General features: G+C 40.6%; 1 protein-coding gene across 5 annotated transcripts in view; it reads left to right on the top strand.

Annotated features, from left to right (window-relative positions):
• Positions 1-1,641: 1,641 nt before the first annotated feature.
• Positions 1,642-21,323, top strand: part of LRCH2 (leucine rich repeats and calponin homology domain containing 2) — a 56,855-nt gene continuing 37,173 nt past the window's right edge. For 4 of the 5 annotated variants that reach the window (XM_087748924.1, XM_087748921.1, XM_087748923.1 and 1 more), the window contains exons 1-2: positions 1,642-1,974; positions 20,240-20,384. In XM_087748924.1, coding sequence (XP_087605050.1) covers positions 1,713-1,974; positions 20,240-20,384 — 407 coding nt within the window. In that variant the 5' untranslated portion in view covers positions 1,642-1,712. The remainder of the gene's footprint in view (positions 1,975-20,239; positions 20,385-21,323) is intronic. The other variant, XM_087748920.1, reaches the window with a different exon arrangement.

The following is a 21,323-nucleotide window of genomic DNA, read 5'->3' as shown; positions in this document are numbered from 1 at the left end:
CAACCTCCACCCTCTCTGGCTGGAAACTCGACCAAGGGTAGCAGTCAGCAGGGTTTATGCAGGTTTGTCTGATTTTCCTGCTGTGAATCCAGGGAACAATTAGCTTTTTCAGGGCAAGAGCAGAGGCTCTGGCCCAGGCAGACTGATCAGTAGATATTCATCTGTAAGCTTTAATCCCGCAGCCCTCAAAAGCATCCACAGCTATGGTTAAATGAAGCAGACAGCCACAATATTTGCAGGTGACAATGGGAGCCCTTCCCCCACCACACATACATTTTGCACATAGGCCTCATTTGCTGGAAAGCCAATCTATTTGCAATGACATGGTGATCCCGAAGTCCACACAATACTGCACCAAAGGATGAAACCCTTTACTCTTCGGTACCTTCTTACTGATCCTGGCTAATTTGGTTCTATTGAATTTCAGCCAGGTATCACCCACAGAATATTACAGAGCTGTTCCTCTTTTGACTAATGATGGCTCAGCTGTCTCTCACTGACATATTGCTGACTGAAGGCTAGTCTCTTCCATACTGCTAATAGAAGGAATTTCCCTTAGATCCCCAAATTAGTCATGATGCATGCATGCAAAAAAATTATCCATTTAAGGACCTTCAGGAGGATCAAAGCATAAAAGCAGATTCTGCTTATCAAACCCACAGCAATTGCATTAAAATGCGGGTCTATGAGCCTTTCTTTAGCATTTCTTAATTATGGCTCCAGAGTCATTTTTGACAGATAAATATGCAGCACCCAAGAGTACAGATTACGTGGTAATAGAGGTAATTACTCATCCATACAGTATCCCAGCAATTGTGTAGCATTTTATTAATGTAACGGGGCCTCAGACATTGCAACCAGCTTCTGATTTATGTTTCACCACTCCCCGTCCACATTCTGAGTCAAGAGCATTAGTATCTTTGAGGCTTTTGTGAATGTTTCTTAACCCATTTTAGGGTGACACCTTATTACTGTTCCCCTTTGTTCTGCTATGGGAGATTCCTCACTGACTTTTTTTTTTTTTTCATGCCACTAACGAGGACCTGCAGTTATTGACAGGCACTACTCCTTATTAGCGTTCAACACAGAGGTGGTGCTCTGATGCATCTGGCTTAGGTGACTTTTTAACCTGAGGAGCAATCGATAATCTGCGTTGCCATAGATACGACAGTAAACCCGAACGGTGCCAAACGGCTCGCTGGAGTGAAAACGGCCTATTTGCCACGCCGCCGACAGGCGAGGCTGCTCCGCCAGCGGGAGGGGATGCCCGTCCACCGGCGCTGCGGCTGCCGAGCGGTTGTTTCCGTGTCCCACAGACGTCGCCCGTGTTGCGGGGCGGCCCCTGCCCCGAAGCCCCCCCGACCCGCGGGGACCGCCCGGCCCCGCTCGCCACCTCGGCGGGACGTCCCGAGGCCGCTCATTGGCCAGCACCGCCTCGGGGAACCCCACCCCATTGCCCCCCGCCGCCGCGGATTGGTGAGGGAGGCCGCAGGGCAGCCGCGGAGCCACGCCCCCCGGCTCCGCGCCGCCGCGGATTGGTGAGGGCGGCCGAGGGGCGCGCGGGAGCCACGCCCCCTCCGCCAGCGGCTCCACCGCCTCGCTCCGCGGCCCCCCCCGCCCCCTGCGGGCCCGGCGGCGCCTGCGCAGTGGCGGCGGGGCGGCGGGGCGGCCCCGGCTGTTGTTATTGTGGGGCTGGTCTGCGCCGCGCGAAGATGGCGGCCGGGCAGGGGGGAGGTGGCGGCGGCAACGGCAACGGCAACGGAGCGGGGGGGCTGGCGATCCCCGCTCACCTCACTCTCTCCTTCTCGGCCGGGCCGCACTGGGGCGCGGCGACTCTGCCGCAGCCGCACACGGTGCGCAGCCTGGACCGGGCCCTGGAGGAGGCGGGCAGCTCGGGCATCCTCTGCCTCAGCGGGAGGAAGCTGCGCGACTTCCCCGGCAGCGGCTACGACCTCAGCGACACCACGCAAGCAGGTGGGGGGGCTCCGGCTGTGAGGGGTGACGGGGCCTCTGGCCGAGGGGGCCCGGCTGCGTGGGCAGTGCGGGGCGGGTGGGGGCCCGGGTGTGAGGGCGGGGGGGGGGGGCGCGTCCCTGCTGTGGTGGCGGTTGGGGGCGAGCAGTGGGAAGGGGGGGGCTGTGGTGGCGATGGGGGGTGCGGGGGCCCTGGTGCGGTGGCCGTGAAGGGGATGCAGCGAAGGGGTCTCCTGTGGGGGCAGAGGAGGGCTGCGGGGGGCGGGGGCTGTGGTGGCGGCTGGGAGGGGTGGCATGGGAGCGGCCTGCTCTGGTGGCATTGGCGGGCCCGGGGGTGCCCGGGGGGGCAATGGAGAGGGTGCAGCGGGGGGATCCGCTGTGATGGCGGGGGGGGCACATGTTGTGGTCGCAATGGGGAAGGGGGAGGGGGCTGCTGTGGTGGCAGGGGGGAGAAGCACTAAAGAGCCCCCGCTGTGGCGGCAGGGGGGGTCTTGGGGTGTGTGGGGGGGCTGCCCTGGTGGCAGCGGGGAGGAGTAGGGGCTCTCGCTGCGTGAGGGCAGAGGGGGATAGTGGGGAGGCTCCACGTTTGGGGGGCGGCGGGACAATGAGGGGGCTGCCCCTGGTCGCAGTGGGACGGGGGGGCTGGAGGATCGGGGGCGTGCAGCGGTGGTCGCTGCACTGGGGGGTCGCTTCTGCTGCGTGTGCTTACGGGGGGAGCGTTCCCGCTCTGTGGGTGTGCGGGGGCGGGCTGTGCACCGGGGGGGACACACCTTGTCTCTACCGTGTGCGTGCAAAGGCAGGGGTGCCCCTGCGGAGGTGGGGTGCAAGGGGCGAGGGTACCCCGGCAGCACGCGCCTGCGCGGAGCGCTGCCGCTGTGTGTGTGCAAAGGCAGGGCTCTGCGGGGAGAGGGGCTCCCGCTGAACCCCCTCCGTGCGTGGATGTGCGTGCACGCAGCGGGCTGGTGTGCCGAGTGCGTGTGTGCAGCGGGAGGGTTATTGTGCTCCCTCTGTGTGCGTGTGTGTGTGTGTCTGGGAGGGGAGGGGCGCCGGCGCCCTCCGTGTGCCCGCGGCTGTGCTGCGGGGGGAGCGGGGCTGCCGTGCGGGGAGGAGAGAGGTTCCCCTCTGTGTGTGCTTGTGCAGCGAGGGAAAGGTGGTGCTTTCTGTGTGCGTGCGAGGGGTGGGGGGGCATTCACAGGGAATCAGGCGTTGTGTTCTGTGTGTCTGTCTATACGTGTCATAAGGATGAGGACTTGCAATTCGTGTGCATGCACACGGTGCCTGGAAGAGGGTGTGCAAGATGAGGGGAGCAATTTAGTTCGTGCTCTGGGGAGTAAGAGCTCCATGCTGTGGTTGGTTTCTACCTTCAAGGGTGTCAGATCCCTTGCAGGGAAGCTTTATTACCTGGGGTATTCCAGTAGGTCCTTCTCCCTGTGGGTCTAGCAGAGTGCATGTCAGACCTTAATGTATTCACCGTGTTGGTAAATGCTTAGATATCATGAGTGTGAGCCTGGATTTACTCAGACTTTTAGGTGAAGTAAACTTGGAGAAATTTTTCTGTACAGTTCCCAGAAAACAAAACTACATTTTCCACGGGGGTTCGGTTATGTTTTGGCTCATCTCTGATGTACTTCTGGATTTATTTACTGCTGGAGCAGCTGCTGAAAATGGATCATTTTGAGTAATGTGCTAGAACAAAATATTAATGAGAGGTCTAGCATCTTTTGTTCACAAGTAGTAGTGGCTTTCCAAAATGTTGTTTGGGTGAATTAATTCCATGGGGTTTTGTTTTGTTTTGGGGCTTTTCTTTCCCCATGGGTTATGAATAGCTAGCTTATTGTTTTGAATATGAGACTGCCCATTGTGGTACCTTATCCATCTCTGACAATCCTGTACTCCTGGTCTATCAAATAATCGTTCTGTTGCTCTTTGTTGTGGGCTGCATTTGTGCAGAGGGTTAAGTAATGATGTACTCATTCTTCTGTGATATATTAGGTTGTGTAGGGTATAGAATTTGTGAAGGAATGATTTTAAAATCCAATTTCTTTATCCAGTACCAAGCCTGCTAATGATTTGTGGGTTATTAGCTTTTTTTTCCTGACACATGTGATGCATCCCTATGTGCAATGCAGAATAGGGATAGGTAAAAGTGTGCTATTTATTTCATAATGGAAGCACAAGATTAAAATAAAAACACGCTCCATGAAATAATAGCTCTTTTTCCTTCTAGTAGCATAAAACTGTATTCAGTAACATAGGTCACTTCTGTGTATAAATATTCAATAACTAAAGCATTAAAAATGAAGCATTGTATCTAGGCAATCTATTATTAAAAAGACTTTTTCTGTATCCTGAAGCAGGTGCATCAAGGATCCATATTTTGTGTTTGTTTCCATTGCATTTTGGGTTCAATCTTTTTGTTGTTTTATTTTGAATCTCAACATATTTGAGTAAAAGCTGTCTTCAGTGAACTTGCCTTTATCTTTTAGGATGTAGTAGAGCCCAGTCACTACCATCAGGATTGAATTTTCATCATGAAAGATTGTGTGAAAATGTTTAAGGGCAGTATCTGACAAAAATAGCCATATTGCTTGCTGCTCTAAAAAAACTTGCTTAAACAGTTGATGTGGGTCTATGTAAGTACCATCTTGTAACAAACATGATTTAATGTAGCACTGATTTACAAATTAATCCTGTGAAATACAAATTCTAGATGTCTTTCAAAATATGCTTGTAAACAAAAGATATGTAGTCTTTATTTTGACTTAATCTGTAGAATTTTTTGTGATAAGTAGGTAAATGGTATTCTGCTGGTGAATCACGGATATCCTTTAGAGCGTATCAGTATGCCATAGAGCTTGATGGAGGATCAGCAGCTGCCTCAGAGGCTATGGTCATTTACTGATTGGCATTTTTTGTAGCAGTTATCACTGTTTCACATTACAGTATACCCATGAATAAGGTTATAGATTTAGGCTGAGGCATGGGAGATGGGGGCTTGGGTCAAAAAGCTTTGCTGTGTTTCACTTTCTGTTCTAAGTCAGTGAGTCTCTGAAATTCAGTTCTGTCAGACTTGAAACAAACATTTAAAAAAACAGCCTCTAATAAATCTGGATGTAAATGATTTCTTTTCCATATCACAAACCCTTATGCAGTAGGATCTACAGTGTCACTGTAAATCCAGAATATTCTGCCTTAACATCAATAAAATCAGCAACAGAATATTATTTCTAGGATTGAAGTAAAACCACTACAGTTCTCAGTAAGGTTCAGGTATGTATACATTAAAGCACAACTGCTGTCGATTTATCAAAAATAAACTGGGATTTTTTGTTTAAGGTCTGGGCATATTTTACATCTAACTTATGTAATGGCTTGCCAGTACATAATTTGCAAATACTGTAGCATGTTTTGGGCATCTTAAATTATATGACAGAAATTGTTGCCGAACTAAAAGCGTAATGATGGTATCTGGCTGTTTAGCTCTGACCTTGTTTGTCATATCTTTTTTTTTTTTAACTGTGAATTGTCATTGCAGGTCTTTGGCCAAAAAACCCTTATTTTATTATTTCCCTGAATTTGTCTTCTGGCTGTTCAATAGATCTTGTGCTGCTGTTAAATGAACTTCCGTAAAAAAGAAATTGTAGGTCATGAGATATCAAGAGGTGCATCAAGAGGTATATTGAATATTCCAGTCATTTTATTAATGTGTGTAATTTTGCTTCTCACTGCGTGAGCAACATTAGGCCCCCTGGCAGTTAAGTAATTGAGTATATCACATCAAATGTAATCACTGTCTGCTTAGCTGAAGAGTTGTGTGTTTTCTGTTTTGTTTTTTTAAAGATAGGTTCCTGTGCTGTATTGCCATGCTGAACTAAATCAACCTATGCCTTTAGCAATTTCCCACCTTTTTTGTGAGCGCTTCTTAAAGCATGAATTTAGTAAATATGAAAGGTACTATAGACTGACATCTGAAGAAACAATTTATTTGCTCTGGATAAATACAGTGGTGCCATCACACTTACTTGTTTATGACTTTATCACAACAAACTTGATTCCCAATTTTTAATTCTGAGGGAACCTCCAAGCAATTATAAGTGGGCAAGCAATTGTAAGTAGGTGAATGATTGCCTGTAAATATATTGGCTTTGAAATTTCTCCTTTCTCACCACCTGCTACCTTCTTACATAGCTGAGAAGTAACACCAGTGTATTCCCAATATGACTTAAGGATGAGCCCTCCTGTAGCCAGTAGCAATCTTGGCACCACAGGCAGAGTTCCCACATTGTGATTCCTGCATGTGTTGTCTGAGGGGATGGGACGGGAGGAGACACGCTTTGTTGATTTTTTTTTTTTTTTTTTGAACATCATATTTCTGGCTCTTCTAAGGTATTTAGTCATTCATGTGATCACAAATTAAACCCAACGAAACTTACAGCTTAATATTGAGTGTGAATTGCATGAGAATGTTAATTTATAATACTCTTCTTCTGCCTTTTTAATATAGACATCTAAACAAATTATATTTTCATGTCTGAATAAAGTTGGTTTTGTTAGTAGTACTGACGTTGATTAAAGTGATGGCGGGTAGCTGAATAGCAACACCAAATCCAATTTTCAGCTTAAGAAAATAACATTCATATATGATATATATCCTAAATCTAGATTACATTTTAGAAATCAAACGTGTTGAAAAACATGTGGTTCTTCAGATTTGAACAAAAAGAGAAACTCAGATTATACAGGTTTTTGAGGGGGGGGGGGTAGCATTTATGCTCAGAAATGCATCAGATGCAAAATCTGGAAGTGACACAGTTTATAAGCAAGTAATTGTGGAATTTCCTACAGTGGTTTCTTAGCCTATCTGGTGTTTGGGCTAAGGGAAGATGAGTTGTGTATGTTGTCTGAGGCCTTCTTGCTGAAGGCCAGTAATAAGGGTACTTGTTAAGGATACTTGGTATTATAGACAAGTTAGGAAAAGTCTCAGTTCAGTGAGTTGAAGTTAAAACAGCTGATTATGAGTTCAGCTGCATGAAAAGATTGCATTATGAAGAATATTAACTAATATCTTAGTCTAATCTTAAAAAAAATCCATGTTAAAGCCTTATCTGAAATACTGACCTACAAGAAATGTGCGAATGTGTTTGACTTTTTGTATTCTCCATCTGTCAAAACTAAAGTTGCCATCATGTTGACTATTTTTGTGCCTTGGAATATCAAAAAGATTTAATCTCTGAGATATTTCTGCTTTTGATTGATCTAAAGAACTTTGTGTTACATATTTCTGCTTTGTTACTTATTACTTGAGGAGGGGGCAAATGTATTTAGATCATGAATTGTGTTGCAACACCTTGTGCAATAAGAAAAATGGACTAGCCTTTGCTTTTTCAGATTTTTTTGTTTGTGAAAAGTATCTTCTCATTTGACTTGTGAAGCTATGTTGGAGCTGATTCAAAAGTATATATTCATTTTACTGGCAAGGCTGGTATTTAATGCCAAAACATGTCCTTAACAAAAAGGTAACTGAGTCAGGACTGAAGGCTAGAATTCCACAGAAAATGCAAAGATACTTGCTAGATCTTTTTTGTGGTAGAAGTTCTACATGACAGTGTGGAGAGACTTCTGAATTCTCTCCTTTTCTGTGGCTGTCTAACTGTCTGATTTTCATCGTTGTTCCAACTACCCTGGGATTGTTTGCTGCTTGCTAGGAGAATCTGCTACCAGGTCTGACAGATCTAGAGAAGGTATAGCATGTTAGGCGAGGGGGGGGGGGAGAAGTCTTATTCTCTGTTACAGAACTAAAATATTTTTTGCTTGATAGACATGATTGTTACTAATGTGTTCCCAAATGTCAACGTATGATTTCTCAAAAAAGGTTTTTGTAGTTATAAGGCTTGAAGGAACCCTTCATCTCAGGCCTGTTCATAGGCTGCTGACCAGCAGATGTAACTGTGCAATGAGCAAATCCCTGACCATCTGTGTGTTAAAACAAACATCTACTTCAATTTGTCACTTTACCACTGTTTCAATAGGTGGAATCAGTATGTAGTGGACAAGAATTTGGTATATTAAAGACTCACCTAGAACTAAAAGGTTTATGGAAGTGTTCACTTCAAATCATTACATGCAGTAATGAGTGATATTACATCCTTATTTTTAAGCTAATAGAAGTGGGTACAGCCATTCTTAAATGCTGCCATGAGGACTGGCATGAGCAGGACAGAGTCAGCGGGAGGCACCAGCAAATAAGAACAGATGCTGAAGTTGCTACAGCAGCGGCCTTCGTGTCTCAAGAGAGCATGCTGTAGTTGTTGCTAGACCCCGTTCACTCTGTGCTCATGGACTGTTAGTTTACCCATTTTCTTCAGGCTTTTTTCTGCTTCATTCTTACTTCACTTGCCTTGTTTTCCAGGGTTCTTTGTCTTCCAGCAGTCTAGTTTACTTTAAAAATGTTTCTGCTTAGTTTATCCAGTGTCAAGCAATGTTATCCACAGAAAAGATAAGTCATATAGTAAACACTGGTTACAGTTGATTGGTTGTAGCCTTTTGTCTCTGCCTCATGTCTGTTTAGACTGTAAGCTCTTCAGGGCAAAGGCCTTGGATGTATACAACTGAGCATAGAGACACTAACATAAGAAGCTTTTCTTCGGAGTTTGTGTGCATTTTAGGTAACCCTTAACAAACCCTGACTTTGCTTCATTTATGAATGATGATTACTTTCCCTTAAATTACTTTTCTGTGAAAGAGTTAAAATAATTTGAAATTGAAACTTGGAATTTAAAAATTTCAAAACCAAAAAAGAAATTGGCATAATTAAACCCATAAGTAAAGGCCAATTTAAGTGGGAAGAACGTGCCCTGTGCTATAATACACAAGCTTAAGTTTTGCTGACTTGTCAGGAAAACATGTTTCACTCTTTCTGGTAGTAAGTTGTTTTAAGAATTATAGCCTAGACTAAATACTAAAGTGCCGTGTTGTTTACAGAAACAAATAAGATTCCTGTGGGGTTTGCTGCTTACCATTTCAAACTACAAAAGATTTGTGGTAAGAAGATGCCTTCAGAAGTGGACAAGAAGATAACCCTTGACTGTAGTAATGTCCTTTTGACTGTGTAGCCAACTGATGTGCCAAGATACCCCTTCATATGCCAATTTGAGGAGTAAATGATTCCCTCCTCTTGGTGGTGTGCTCTTTATTTTTTGTTTTAATCATGCTATGCTAAAATAACTGAACACATATATTCAAGAGTTGGAGCAGTGTGCTGTCTTGTGTTGGAAATGCCCAGATCCTCCTTCTGTGGTAACACAGTGAGGAATTCCCTGAATTCATCTGTTGGTTTCATCCCTGTATTGCTGTGCAGCGGGTCAGCACCGGCATGCCCCCTAGTCGTTCCAACCTTTAGGTCAGAGCTTCTGGTTTAGTTTTTGATGAGTGCAAATTTCAGGAAAAACCTCATGTACCTGAACCAACATGTGGCAAGTGGAGACGACTTCATGAAAAACAAGAATTTCTTGAACCGACCTGGCAATTTAGACATGTTCAGTGTAGATGTGTCCACTATAGACTAGGAGACTAGGTTCAATGAGGATGGGCCGGAATAGTGGATTCCTCAAGGCTACCTTGATTTCAAAGCCAGTGTGCTGGATCTGAATCCTTCCTCCCTGGTAGTAGAAGTCTGTGAGAGACAACTGTTGGTCTGTTCCAGTTAAAGAAACATGTACTTCCCATGGAAGAACTGTGGTTTGATCTGACAGGATGCTTTTTTTTGTTTGTCCCTAAAGTAATAATATATATTTTTTTTAAAAGGATTTTTTTCTTTAGTAGTGCTGTTTAGTTTGAAAAGCCAAGAACTTAGAATATGTAAAATACAGTTTCCGGATGCCTGTACAAGCTTCCCTCTGTCCTTGATGAGAAACTTACTTAGGTGGTCATGCACACTTTCTTCGTTTGTCACTTTAACTGCACAGACTGTGTATGTAACTAAAATTAGTGATGTGGATAACCATAAAGCAGGTATTTCCTAGCTCTTCAGTTGTTGGATTTAGAACCCAAACACCACTTTGTAATACCTCTTTGTAATATCTCTTTCACAAAAATAGAAGCTATTCTGTGCTCTGTCAAACACCCAGTAAAAAAAAAAAAGTAAAAGCTGCTTGTAGCCACCTACAGTCTTGGGAGTGTTTTTAATTTTTTTTAAGCAGCTCGAAGAAGAAACACAAGCAGAGGAGTATGAAACTGAGATGCAACGTGAAAAGATGGTTAGCTTCTCTCTAATATGGAGCAGGCCTGTGCTGAAATATTTGATGGTGTATTGCTGTGAGAAACATGGTCACTCACATTAGCACAGTCCAGTACCCCGTGTTTCACTTTAGTAGCATATAAGGAGACATTGCCTGTGTTAAAGACTCAATAAATGATTGAACATGCACTGGAAGCTGTTAAGCTGGCAAAAGTAATTAATTTTCCTGGAAGGTTTTTTCATCTCTCTAGCTATTAAACAGTTGTCATGTTGGTGGCAAAGAAACACCTGCTTTATACTTTTCCTGAACTTGCTCCAAAGTCCTGAGTTTCTTATCCATAGGTGTTGCAATTTTGTGACTGCATAAAAGCTGCAACTGTATAGCAGTGCTCTTTCTCCTTTCAGTTTCAGAAACTTCTCCCTATTATTTCCCTTACTGTCAAATTATTGTCATGTCACTTGCAAAGGGTTCTTTTTATCTTTGCCGCTGTCTCCCACTATATTTGCTGGTGTTGTGGGTGCTTGGGAAGGCAGGCTGGTGCTTATTTATCTGCAGTCTCTCTGATCATGGTTATATGTAGAATTATATACTATGTCATTAGACAAAAATCATAGAAAATTATATATATACTATATATTTGAAAAATATTTTTCTAGTATATAAATTGGACATAACTGTATTGATACAAGAGGTGTATCTAGCCCAGGATTCTCTATTAAAAACTGTTACCAATTGCTTTAACCTGTTACTTGATAACTTTCTTTGCAGCCCCATATTGTTGCTGAAAATAATGAAAATAGATTCTGTCCTCAGTTTTCCATTCCAGGCTGATGAAACCTGTTCTGTACAATCTCCTTTTAAGCTGAAAAATCCTCATGTGTGTGCACATGCTCTTTGTATATGTTGCACGGTATCTTTTTTGAGATAAGCCAGGAACTGCATGCAGTATCAAGATGTGGGTATGCAATGAAATAACTTTCTATTCTCTGTTCCTAGCACTGTTTTGTGCCTTTGACTTGAGTTGCCATTTTCAAAAAATCAAGAATTGAGTAATATGGCTGGATGAATCTCAGTTTTGAAATGTCAGCGTATTTGCTTATAAGTTACTAATTAAATACAATACATTAAAGCTAGAGAAGTATGTGAAAGTGAAATTATCACAAAGTTGTGCCTAAGATAAATAGGAAGCAATGCTGGAAACACAGAAGTAGAACTAGCTGCACATGTAACATGGCTGAAAATGCAAAGTGTGTGTAAGACTTCTGCTTCAGTTTTTTTTTTTAGTCATAAGCTACTGCAATATTAATCGTAAAGTGAAGATGAAGTTCTGGTAACATCACTGAAGTTGATTTAAATGTGAAAATTTTAACCATACAGTTTCTAAAGTAAGTCCTTCTGAGCAGGGGCACCAAAAAGCTTGTTTCTTAGAAGGATCTTTTGCTTCTGTAGAAACTTGAAGTGACATGCTCTTTCTGCACATTGACTCCATGCTTAGATTAAAAAGGTTTATGCTTTTCTAAAAGTTTCATTGGTTTGAGGGAGCTGTTCTAGCTATAGGTTTTACAGTTAATATTCCAGGTGATTTGGAATTAAATTTCAACTGTGACAATGTCGTAATTTAAAAAAAAGTATTTGGAGGATGATCTTTTACATGTCATTAAATACATTATGTATGAAATCTTATTTTCTACAAGTACCTGAATTTTTTCAAAGTAAAACATCAGTGTTAAATGCTCAGGCGTAACTTTGTAACAAGTTATGTCTGTGTCTTCTGTTAAAAAAGTTACTTCCCATTTGTGGGAAACCTGTGCTGCAGAGTGTGAATCCTGCTGTTTGTGATTCCATAATAAATGCTTATGGGGCTTATGAACCACTTCTGAGTTTTTGTCTAATCTATGACATTTTGATATGTCAATTAAAATATATAGCAACCACAAGGATTAGATGAAGACAGACTACTGTTTTACTTAGAGTATACACAACAGATAAAAATCAATGTAAATGTTACTACATAAACTTTTACCAATAGACTTTAAATGTATTTAACTTTCCTTGTGACAAGGAATGTACATTGGTCAGTTTAGTTTCCTGAGACTATAGGTATCTGACAGGTATATCAGAGTTTCCTTATTGTGCATAAGAGCTGATGAGTGCTCAGTTTGTTCTGTGTAGTCATCCACTGTAGCTTTTGTTGTTGATCAAACATATATTTGATGTGAAATGGATAGTTACATGCAAAAATTATTTTGCTGTAATTCTTGAACAGTCTTTGCCAGTAAATTCTAAAGATTTTTTGTCTGTTTTGCAGCTGAAGTAATTGCTGTTTATATCAGTATGCACAATCATTCTACATCTGGACATATTTTAATTGTTCAATGCATAATTTTGCAACCTAAGTAAATATTAAGAATTCTGATGTTACTTATTTAATTAACTAGGCTTCTTTTTTCCTTTTTCAAAGGAAAATTTAAAAACATTTCTATGTTTAACAACACTAGCCATGCATTAACATTAAGGTTTGAACTCTGAACCTGCAAGTAGGATGTGTAGAGTTTGAGGGGAATGCTAGAGATGCTAGAGGACATCCCCTTTGACATAAGCTTGGCAAGCTTAAGAATTCCTTTCTCCTGAGGTTCCTGAAAATCAGGATGAATCAGTAATTTCACAAACCTGCTTCTGTTTCAATTGTAATGGAAAGCACTAGGTAGCCTATACAAAAGACTTGTGATGAGAATCTATGAGGAAAAAAAAATTATTGAATAGTCTTCCTTCCTTGCATCAAATCTAGCTTTCAGTTTCTGGCTTAGTCTCTTGGTTTACCCCCCCCCCCCCCATACCAGATAACAGCATAGGAGCAAGGTGCTTAAAACACACTGTAGTGTGGGCGCAAGGTACACAGTGGCTTTTTTTTTAGGTGAATGTAACTTGTTTTGGGAGGATTTTTGTGTGGTTTCCCCAAGCTCCAAATGAAGATTTGTGTTTCATTAATGCTGCCATCAAAATTCATGGCTGGCAGAATTAAGATCCTTTATAGGAAGCAGATATGTATTTAGGCACACTTGGCTATTTTTGGTGCATCTTTAGTTTTCCTCTTTACCATCACAAGGAATTGATAATTGAAATACCCAAACAGTGCTAAGATGATTATACTCCTGTAATACAACAAACTACGATTTTGTATCCTCTAATTACATAGGTTGAAAGATATCTTCATGGGTCGTCTAGGACAATCTGCTGCTGAGAAGAGGTCCAGTTAGAGCAAGTTGCTCGGGGCCTTGTCAAGTTGAGTTTTGAGCATCTCCAGCGATATTTTTGTCTCTCTCTGAAATGTGTTTTCTGGATTCTCCTAGAGGCCTCAGTTAATTTCATTTTTCTGACTGAAGAAAGTATTGTTACATAAACAATGAAATTGGCTTGTTCCTGCTAAGTGCCATTTCTGTGGTTAATAATGAAAGCCAGATCTCTTATTTCCTTTCTTAGTTTCTTAACAAACTGGGCAAGGAACCTCAAGCTTTAGTAGACTTTGAAACATACTGTTTTCTTAATTTTTCTTTCCTTTTTTTTTTTTACATACATAATTTGTCACTTTAATATTGGGTTTATAGACTTCAGCTTAAGATCAGTAAATTCAAATAGTACCTTTGAATACCTGCTGACTCGTGAATCTATTTTCACCAGTCTTAGAATGATCATGGCATTTGTATAGTACTTACGTGACACTTGTGAAGATTAAAGCAAGACAGAAAACAAGAATATTCTTAGTGATTACACTAAAGACCAATCATATTCTTAGATTACGAAGATATTCGCTACTGAAATATCACAACAGAAACTGGCGGCTTCAGTTTGCTAATAACTACTATATACTGTTTCCATGGGTTTTGGTACTTTTTTACTTCTCAAAGCAGGATTGCTAAAACAAGGAGGACTATGTAATACAAGTGGGTTTATTTTCTAAACTGTTCTGTTCAAACACTGGTAAGTTGTTAGCAGCTCTTCAAGGTCTTTGGAAGCTTGATACTGACAGAGTAGTAAAATGAAGGATGATGTTTTCAGATGTGGATAATTCAAGTTTAGTGTTAGCTCATCAGTGTTTCTTTTTAATAAAATTTCTGAGCATCTGCATTTAATTATTGCCAGTAAAGAAGATGTGAAGGCTAATGGTAATGCGAAAATACAGTTTTTGTAGCATTACAAACATACATGCTTGGAACATTCTCCTGAGGATTAAACTAGCGTTTTTTTCATGGTATGGCCATGCAGACTGTGCTAGTATAACATAAAATAGGTTGGCAGCTAATGAACTTATGCAACTTCTGAGGAACTACTTGTTGAGCCACAGTCGTGAATAATAATGACACTCCAACTGAGAGATTTGGAGCGTCTTTTTCTACTTAGCTTTGAGTTTCTGTGACTCTTAATTCTGCAGCCCTGCGTGTTGTTCATCTGCAGTAGGGAAGACTTTCCCTCCACTACGTGTATTAAAGCTGTATAATAACATTGCAGGGCTCTGAAGTTGACCCCAGCATGCCAGGAGTCCAGTGTGGGCATAGTGTAGATGAGGTGTTGGACTGCTTTGGCTGACCTGTTCTTAGTTTTGGATTAATGCTTTTCTTTCCGTGCTATGCTGGAATCTCCATTCCTGGTAGAAGGTGGGCAACTCATGCTCATAGGAGCTTAAGGTATTAGACTTTTATAGTCTGACTTAGGGGGTTTTTTGAGACAAATTTCACTATATTTCATGCGTGCATCTTTGCTTTATGGTTAATCTTAAATGCTTGGCAGCTTGGATTTAACTTTCCTTCCTCCTCCTTAGGGAGATAGGGCAATGCATACATTTAATGGCTGATGCCTTTAAGTTATTTTGACATTTCAGCATCCGGAATATCTTTGTGCAACAGAACTTAATTTCTTAAATTTTATATTCTGTCTCCTGTTCCTTGAATGCTGTGGTACAAATAATGCCCATCACTTACCATGGCTGATTGTGAAGTTAAGGGGTTTGAAGTCTAATGTCTTGTGGGAGAAGGTGGCACATTAGTAAAGCCTTAGTCTTGTCTGCATTGCTGATATCAGTCTTCGAACTCCATCAGATAGAATGCAAATCTGATAATTTTCTCTTTGTAGGACCCTGCACAAGGAGGGAGACTTGGCTTTCTGTTTGAGATGGGAGAAAAAGAAAGATGGGATATTTGTGTAACAGAAGAATAGTTGGTAGGACATGTGGTGATAAGGTGGTTTTGGAGGGTTACACTAAGTAAGAACATTTGCCTGCCTGTATTTCTTCAGTACCATCAGCCTGTCAAGTGAATTAATAATCACTGTGTGAAATATAATTAAACTGAGGGGGTTTTTAATGCTGTTATTGTTCAATATAAGTTTTAACCATCACAGGATTTGAATTATAAGGTGACTGAGTGTTTTGTGGACCTGGAAAACTTCTGCCTCCTGGAATCATATGCAGGTGTTTCTGCAGCGTTTGAGACTTTTTTTTTTACTTCTTCAGAATCATCTTGCATCTGACAGACTAATAAATTTTACCTATGTTCTGTGTGTTGATCTCAGATTTGTGTTTATATTGGCTAAAAGTGTGTCTTTAGGGTCAGGTCTGAACAGTTTTAATTTTATACATTCATTGACTTCTGTAGGACTAATTATATAGTTACTGTTGTGCTTAGATGTTTTTTGGCTTAGACTTGGCTAAAGCATTGCTAGAAAAACTGGCTAGGCAGATCTGGGTTTTTGGGGGGGCAGGTTGTTGTTTTCTTTTTGATCTAGTTTCTAAATAAAATTTTGGAACACTGAGCAAGCAAAAACCCAACACCAATATCATGGATCAGCATATTTTTATGAAAAATGTTATAACATCAAGATAAGGTTCAAGTGTAAATTTCCCAATTAAGCCTTGTATTTCAAATTCAACATGTAGTGCCTGCAAATTGTGAATATGATTCTACTGGATCAAATAAAAGGCCAGTCTGTTCTAGCAGCATGCCTCTGATAATAAGCAGTAACGAATGCTTAGGGGAAAGTGCAAAAACAAGACAAGCATGATGTTAATACTATTTGACTACCTTACTGCACACTGCTGTAACCTGACAGCTTGAGCTTTTTGTTTCTCCTTTTGATAGTGGTTTAAATGTATACAAGATACCTTCTCACTTCTAATAGCTTCCCCTCCAAACTCTGACTGATTTCCTAAAATTCTTTCCTTTTGAAATTCAATATATTGTCTTTAATCATTGTCTTACAGTTAGTAAAGACTTTACCATTTCTGTTAAAAAGAAACTAAGCTGCAACCAACTTCTTCATACTTTTGTAGTTCCTCTTTTAAATTTAACCATAGTAATGGTGTACTTCTCACTTTTATTGTTTCTGCAGAGATAGTGAATTGGAAATCCCTGTGATTCATGAGCAGTCATGGATAGTGTCTTCTATTTAGTCTTCACATAACACCTCCAATTTAGAGTTTTCCAGTTTAAACTGGTTAAGCAAAGAATTCCTATAATCTCACTTCTAGAGGAGTTGTCATTTTAAATCATCTGTGGTTCTGCATTTAGCACTCTCCTTGCTTCTTCAGTCTATTAACCCTTACAAAACCATTCTTATTTTAAGTGCCAGCATTGTGCTTCCATTTTGATTGAGATGAAGTCTGTCTTGTTTACAGAGGAACACTCTATTCCAGAAGTTTCCTCCTGTTTTCTTACAATATTTCTCAGTCATACATTGCATTATTAGTCTTCAAAATGTACCTAAATTGCATAAGCTTCACATCTACATTTTATTTAGCATAATAGATGAACTCATCTTAAATTTTTTTGCTCGTTGTGAAAATATTTCTGAAGTAGAAGTCATTTTTGAGTTTGGATAAATAGCATTACTTATTTTTAAAAAGCTGTAAGTACATGTGATATATGAATGTTGTAGAAAACCATATACACTTGAATCTTTCTCTTTAGAAAGATCTGGGGCTATTCTAGCTCTGGGGCTATTCTAATACTGTTTTGCAATGAATGAATGAAAAATTGCTTGGAAGAGAAGTCATGCTATCTTCCAACTCTCTGTTTACCTTTTTATTTTATTATTGTCAGATAATGGGTATCATTTCCTATTTTAAGAGGACTTCTAGCTTTCATAATGGAAAAGTGGAATCTGTGTCCCACAGTGTCTTGAGGCATTGTTTTCAGGGAAGTGTTTTCAACAGTAATATATACCAATTTCACAATATTTGTGTATTTTCTTCTAATGTGAAATTGTATGGTTTTTGTATGAGGGTACACTAAGGGACTTCAACCAGACTGTGCTGATGTGATTTTTGTCAGGCCAGGCTAGAAACCACCACTGGTTTTGTATTGCCTGTTGAGTACTGCCGTTCTGCTCTGCTCATTGTCCAGAGCAGAGAGTTGGTGCACACTGTAGTTGTCTGGCCCACCTTTGGGTTTTATTTCTGCAGAAGAAGCGGCAAAGCTGTTTTTTAACCTGTGTCTTTCCAAGATGTGTGGTTGGGGTATGGCTGGATGCACACAGAGCGGCAGAATTTTCATGGTGCTCTTGAATGTTCCAGTTCAGACATAACCTGTAGTACTGCTCTTTAGATCAATGGCAGTAGAGTGGGATTCCGTCATTTGTATTTTGTGGATTAGATCTTTGTACTGGCCTTCAGTTATCTTTCCAGCTGCTGATAAAACAAAATCGGGAAGAGCCTTAGAGCTGATTTCTTCAGAATGGGATTGTATCAAAGACTGACTGTTCATCACGTGGTGGAGGTTGTAGAACTGTGCCTGCCAGCAATAAAACTGTGTGCATCTTTTCTGCACACAGTTATCCCACTCTGCTGAATATTAGAATAAGAGAGCCTTTGTTTAACCTGAAAAGGGTTTTGCAGTAAATTCTTTCATGTGAAAGCTGCCATTTTTCTATGATGTTTTGAAAATTGATGTGGTGGAAAACAGAAAACAAACCTCATTATTGTGAAAACTCTCTCAAGCTATGCTACATTTTTAATAAGCTTTTTAATTTTAGTTGAGATGTTTAGTTTTAGTGAATCTTATTCCATTTTTCATTCCCTTCATTAAGAATGCCAGTCCTGCAACATAAATCCTTCTCTTTCTGCCTCTTGCAGCTCGTATTTGCAGAACTCAGTGTCAGCAGTGGATGCCCTGATCTAAAGGCAGACTTTGTGATACTGTAGCTTGGGAATGTTTCTTAGAAATGATGCAATGATGGAGTGACAGCCAATTAGCTTACAAATTTCACATATTCTAGACTTCAGGAAGGAAAGTTGAGGCTACTTCCAAAAATAATGCCACTGAAAGGTGATGTTTCATTGTACCAGTCCATTTTATTTGATGGGCATCTGCAGCACATTGTGTGGATGGCCTTCCCCACTGCTAGGCACACTGGTGACTTGCATGCAGCCTGTTGTGTACCAGCGTCACATGGTGTTCTCTGCAAAGCTATCTTCTATCCTTTTGTCCTCCAGCCCACACTAGTGTGAGGAGGTATTCTGGCACAGGTGCAAGTCTCTGCATTTGCCTTTATTAAACTGGATGGGGCATCTGCCAGTTGAGGTCACTCTGCTGGCATCCCATCCCTCCAGCATGTGAGTTGCCTCTTCATTCCCTCCAGCTTGGTGTTGTCCATGCACTTTCTGAGGGCATATTCTATCCTTTTTTCCAGGTTGTTGATGAAGGTATTAAATGCTATTGAGTCCAGTGTTGACCCCGAAAAATGCCGCTCCTAGCTGGTTTGTCAGTTATACTTCAGGCTGTTGAGCTCTTTTCTGAGCCTGACTTTGAACCACTGTTCCAGCTGCTTTCTAGTCTGTTTTTTCAGTCTAGTGCAGAACAAACTATATGTTTGTTCCAATGATAATGTGATAGGAGCTAAGCAGAAGCACAGTTATTTCATGCAAGTGTTAAAAACTGAGAACTAAAGCCTGAAATAGCAAGGAATCTGTATTGCTGCTTTGCTAAAAGTTTGTTCAGCATTTCTGAGAGACCACATCCTTTTGAAATATCTTGGGTTGGGAACCAGAATTACTTTCAAAAAAGTAGACTGTTCTCAAGTAAATCTCTTTCTTCCAGGGTAGTTTCATGGGCTTTCTATGACACAGGTTTTGGTAGTTAACTGATAATTTCCAGGATTCTTGGGTCACATCTCACTTAAATTTTCTGGTCTTTTTAAAGCTTTCATATAATCGGAGATGGTATACATTTTTGTAGCGCACTGGTTTTTCATATCTTCTGCATGCAGATTTGCATAATGCAGTCATGCATTGTCAAAATAACTCTAGTTCAAGTATTATGTTTCCATTGTCAAAGATATCTCCTCTTTCTGCTCTTAGGCTAGGCTAAATTGCATCCTTATTTTTATAGCATTTGGTGTTGGTTTTTGCAACTTTATTCTTTTTAGCTAAGTTATAAATGTGCAACTGGAGAATGTCTCAGTTACTGTGCTTGCAATAAAGAATATTTTTTAGATGAGAATTTTAGTTCTTTAGCAAAATAAATGTAAGGTGTAGTTTTCTGGGTTTTTTTCCAAACTTGGCCTTAGCATTGCAGATATTTAGTACCATGAAATTAGATTCTAATGTGGCTGTCAAACAGGAAGAGTAATGTTTACTGGGTTTGTGCCTTGACTTACTGTTGTGCCTAGGATTGGAGGAAAAAGCCCAAAGGTTGCACAGAACAACGTCTGATAGGAGGGGCAATCATAATTGATATTCAGCTGCATTTTAAAGGTTCTTAATTACATAGTGGGTAATATATTCTTGAATTCCTGTCATTTTTCTATTTTCTGTTATAATGGCGTATCAAACAATAATCTTTTAGTATTTTAAGTCTTTTCTGTGTATTAATTATATGCAGTAGCATCTGGTAAAACTGAATTATTTTACACTTCTTGCAACACCCTGATTTTTAGGAGCATGACAAGAATAACAGCGGGTACTTCTATCTCCTTTTACTGAAGGGAAATTTTTGACTAAAAAAGTATTTTTTTTTTTCTTTTTTCCCCCCTTTTGCTTCTAGATCTTTCAAAGAACAGATTTACTGAAATTCCTCCTGATGTCTGGCTGTTTGCACCATTGGAAACTTTAAATTTGTATCACAACTGCATCAAATCCATTCCAGAATCCATTAAAAACCTGCAAATGCTTACCTACCTTAACATTAGGTGAGTAATGCTTGCTATTTTTGGTCTTTATATAACTTACCTCATGGGAGAGGTGGCATTCTACTTCATCAGGTCATTGAGTGCCCTCATGCCCTCGTTTTTGCCCAGATAGATAAAATTATTCTGTTGTTTGTTTGCCTTATTCTTGGTGTTTTAAGGCCAGTGGTTGTTGCTTCCTTTGTGGGCAGGAATTGACTGCATTACAAAATTTCAGTCAGTAAACTATGGTAGCTGAGGATAAGGAAAGTTTACAATTTTTCTTTGTTTTTAATGTTATGAAGACAGACAGTGTTTAGAAACTACATGTGTAAACATTTGCTGCTCTCAAGAGGGTAGATTACTCTGACCAGAAGGCCCTACTCATTTTGCACATTATTTACATCCATTGTTGTATTGCTATTCTTAAACTTGGAAAACATATGGTTGGATCCTCTGAGAAGAACAGAAGATTAATATGAGCTCTGGAAGGAGAGGGAATCTAGAAGAACCCTCCCATAAAGAGCCAGGACCCTGTTTTCCACAATATTCCTTGTTTCTTATATTGACTACATCAAGTCCAGAACAGTCTTCTCGGCTAAAAGCTATTTAACATTTGAGATTTGGTTCCAGAATTTTTATTGAAAAAACTTTGTGAAGTGATCCTTGGTAGAAAGAAAAAAAAAAAATAAAAACAAACCAAAAAAACCCCAACCAACCAAAAAAACCCAACCCAAACCAAAAAAACCCCAACCAACCCCAAACCAACAAAAACCCCCAAAATAAAAAAAAACCACAAACCAAACTATGTCTCAAAATCTGCAACCAAACTATGTCTCAAAATCTGCAAATATCAGTACTTATAGTGATAATTTAAGAGTAGTTTGTCCTGTGGCAATTCTAAAGAGGATTAATGATGTAAAGCTCTGTTTTCTGAAAGAAATTTGACCTTTCTTCACAAAG

Source organism: Nipponia nippon, unplaced genomic scaffold, assembly GCF_047370975.1.
Source record: "Nipponia nippon isolate SJK-2023a ecotype South Korea unplaced genomic scaffold, ASM4737097v1 scaffold_12, whole genome shotgun sequence".
Lineage (NCBI taxonomy): Eukaryota > Metazoa > Chordata > Aves > Pelecaniformes > Threskiornithidae > Nipponia > Nipponia nippon.
Note: the sequence above shows the minus strand (reverse complement) of the source record. Positions and strands in the feature narration are given on the sequence as shown.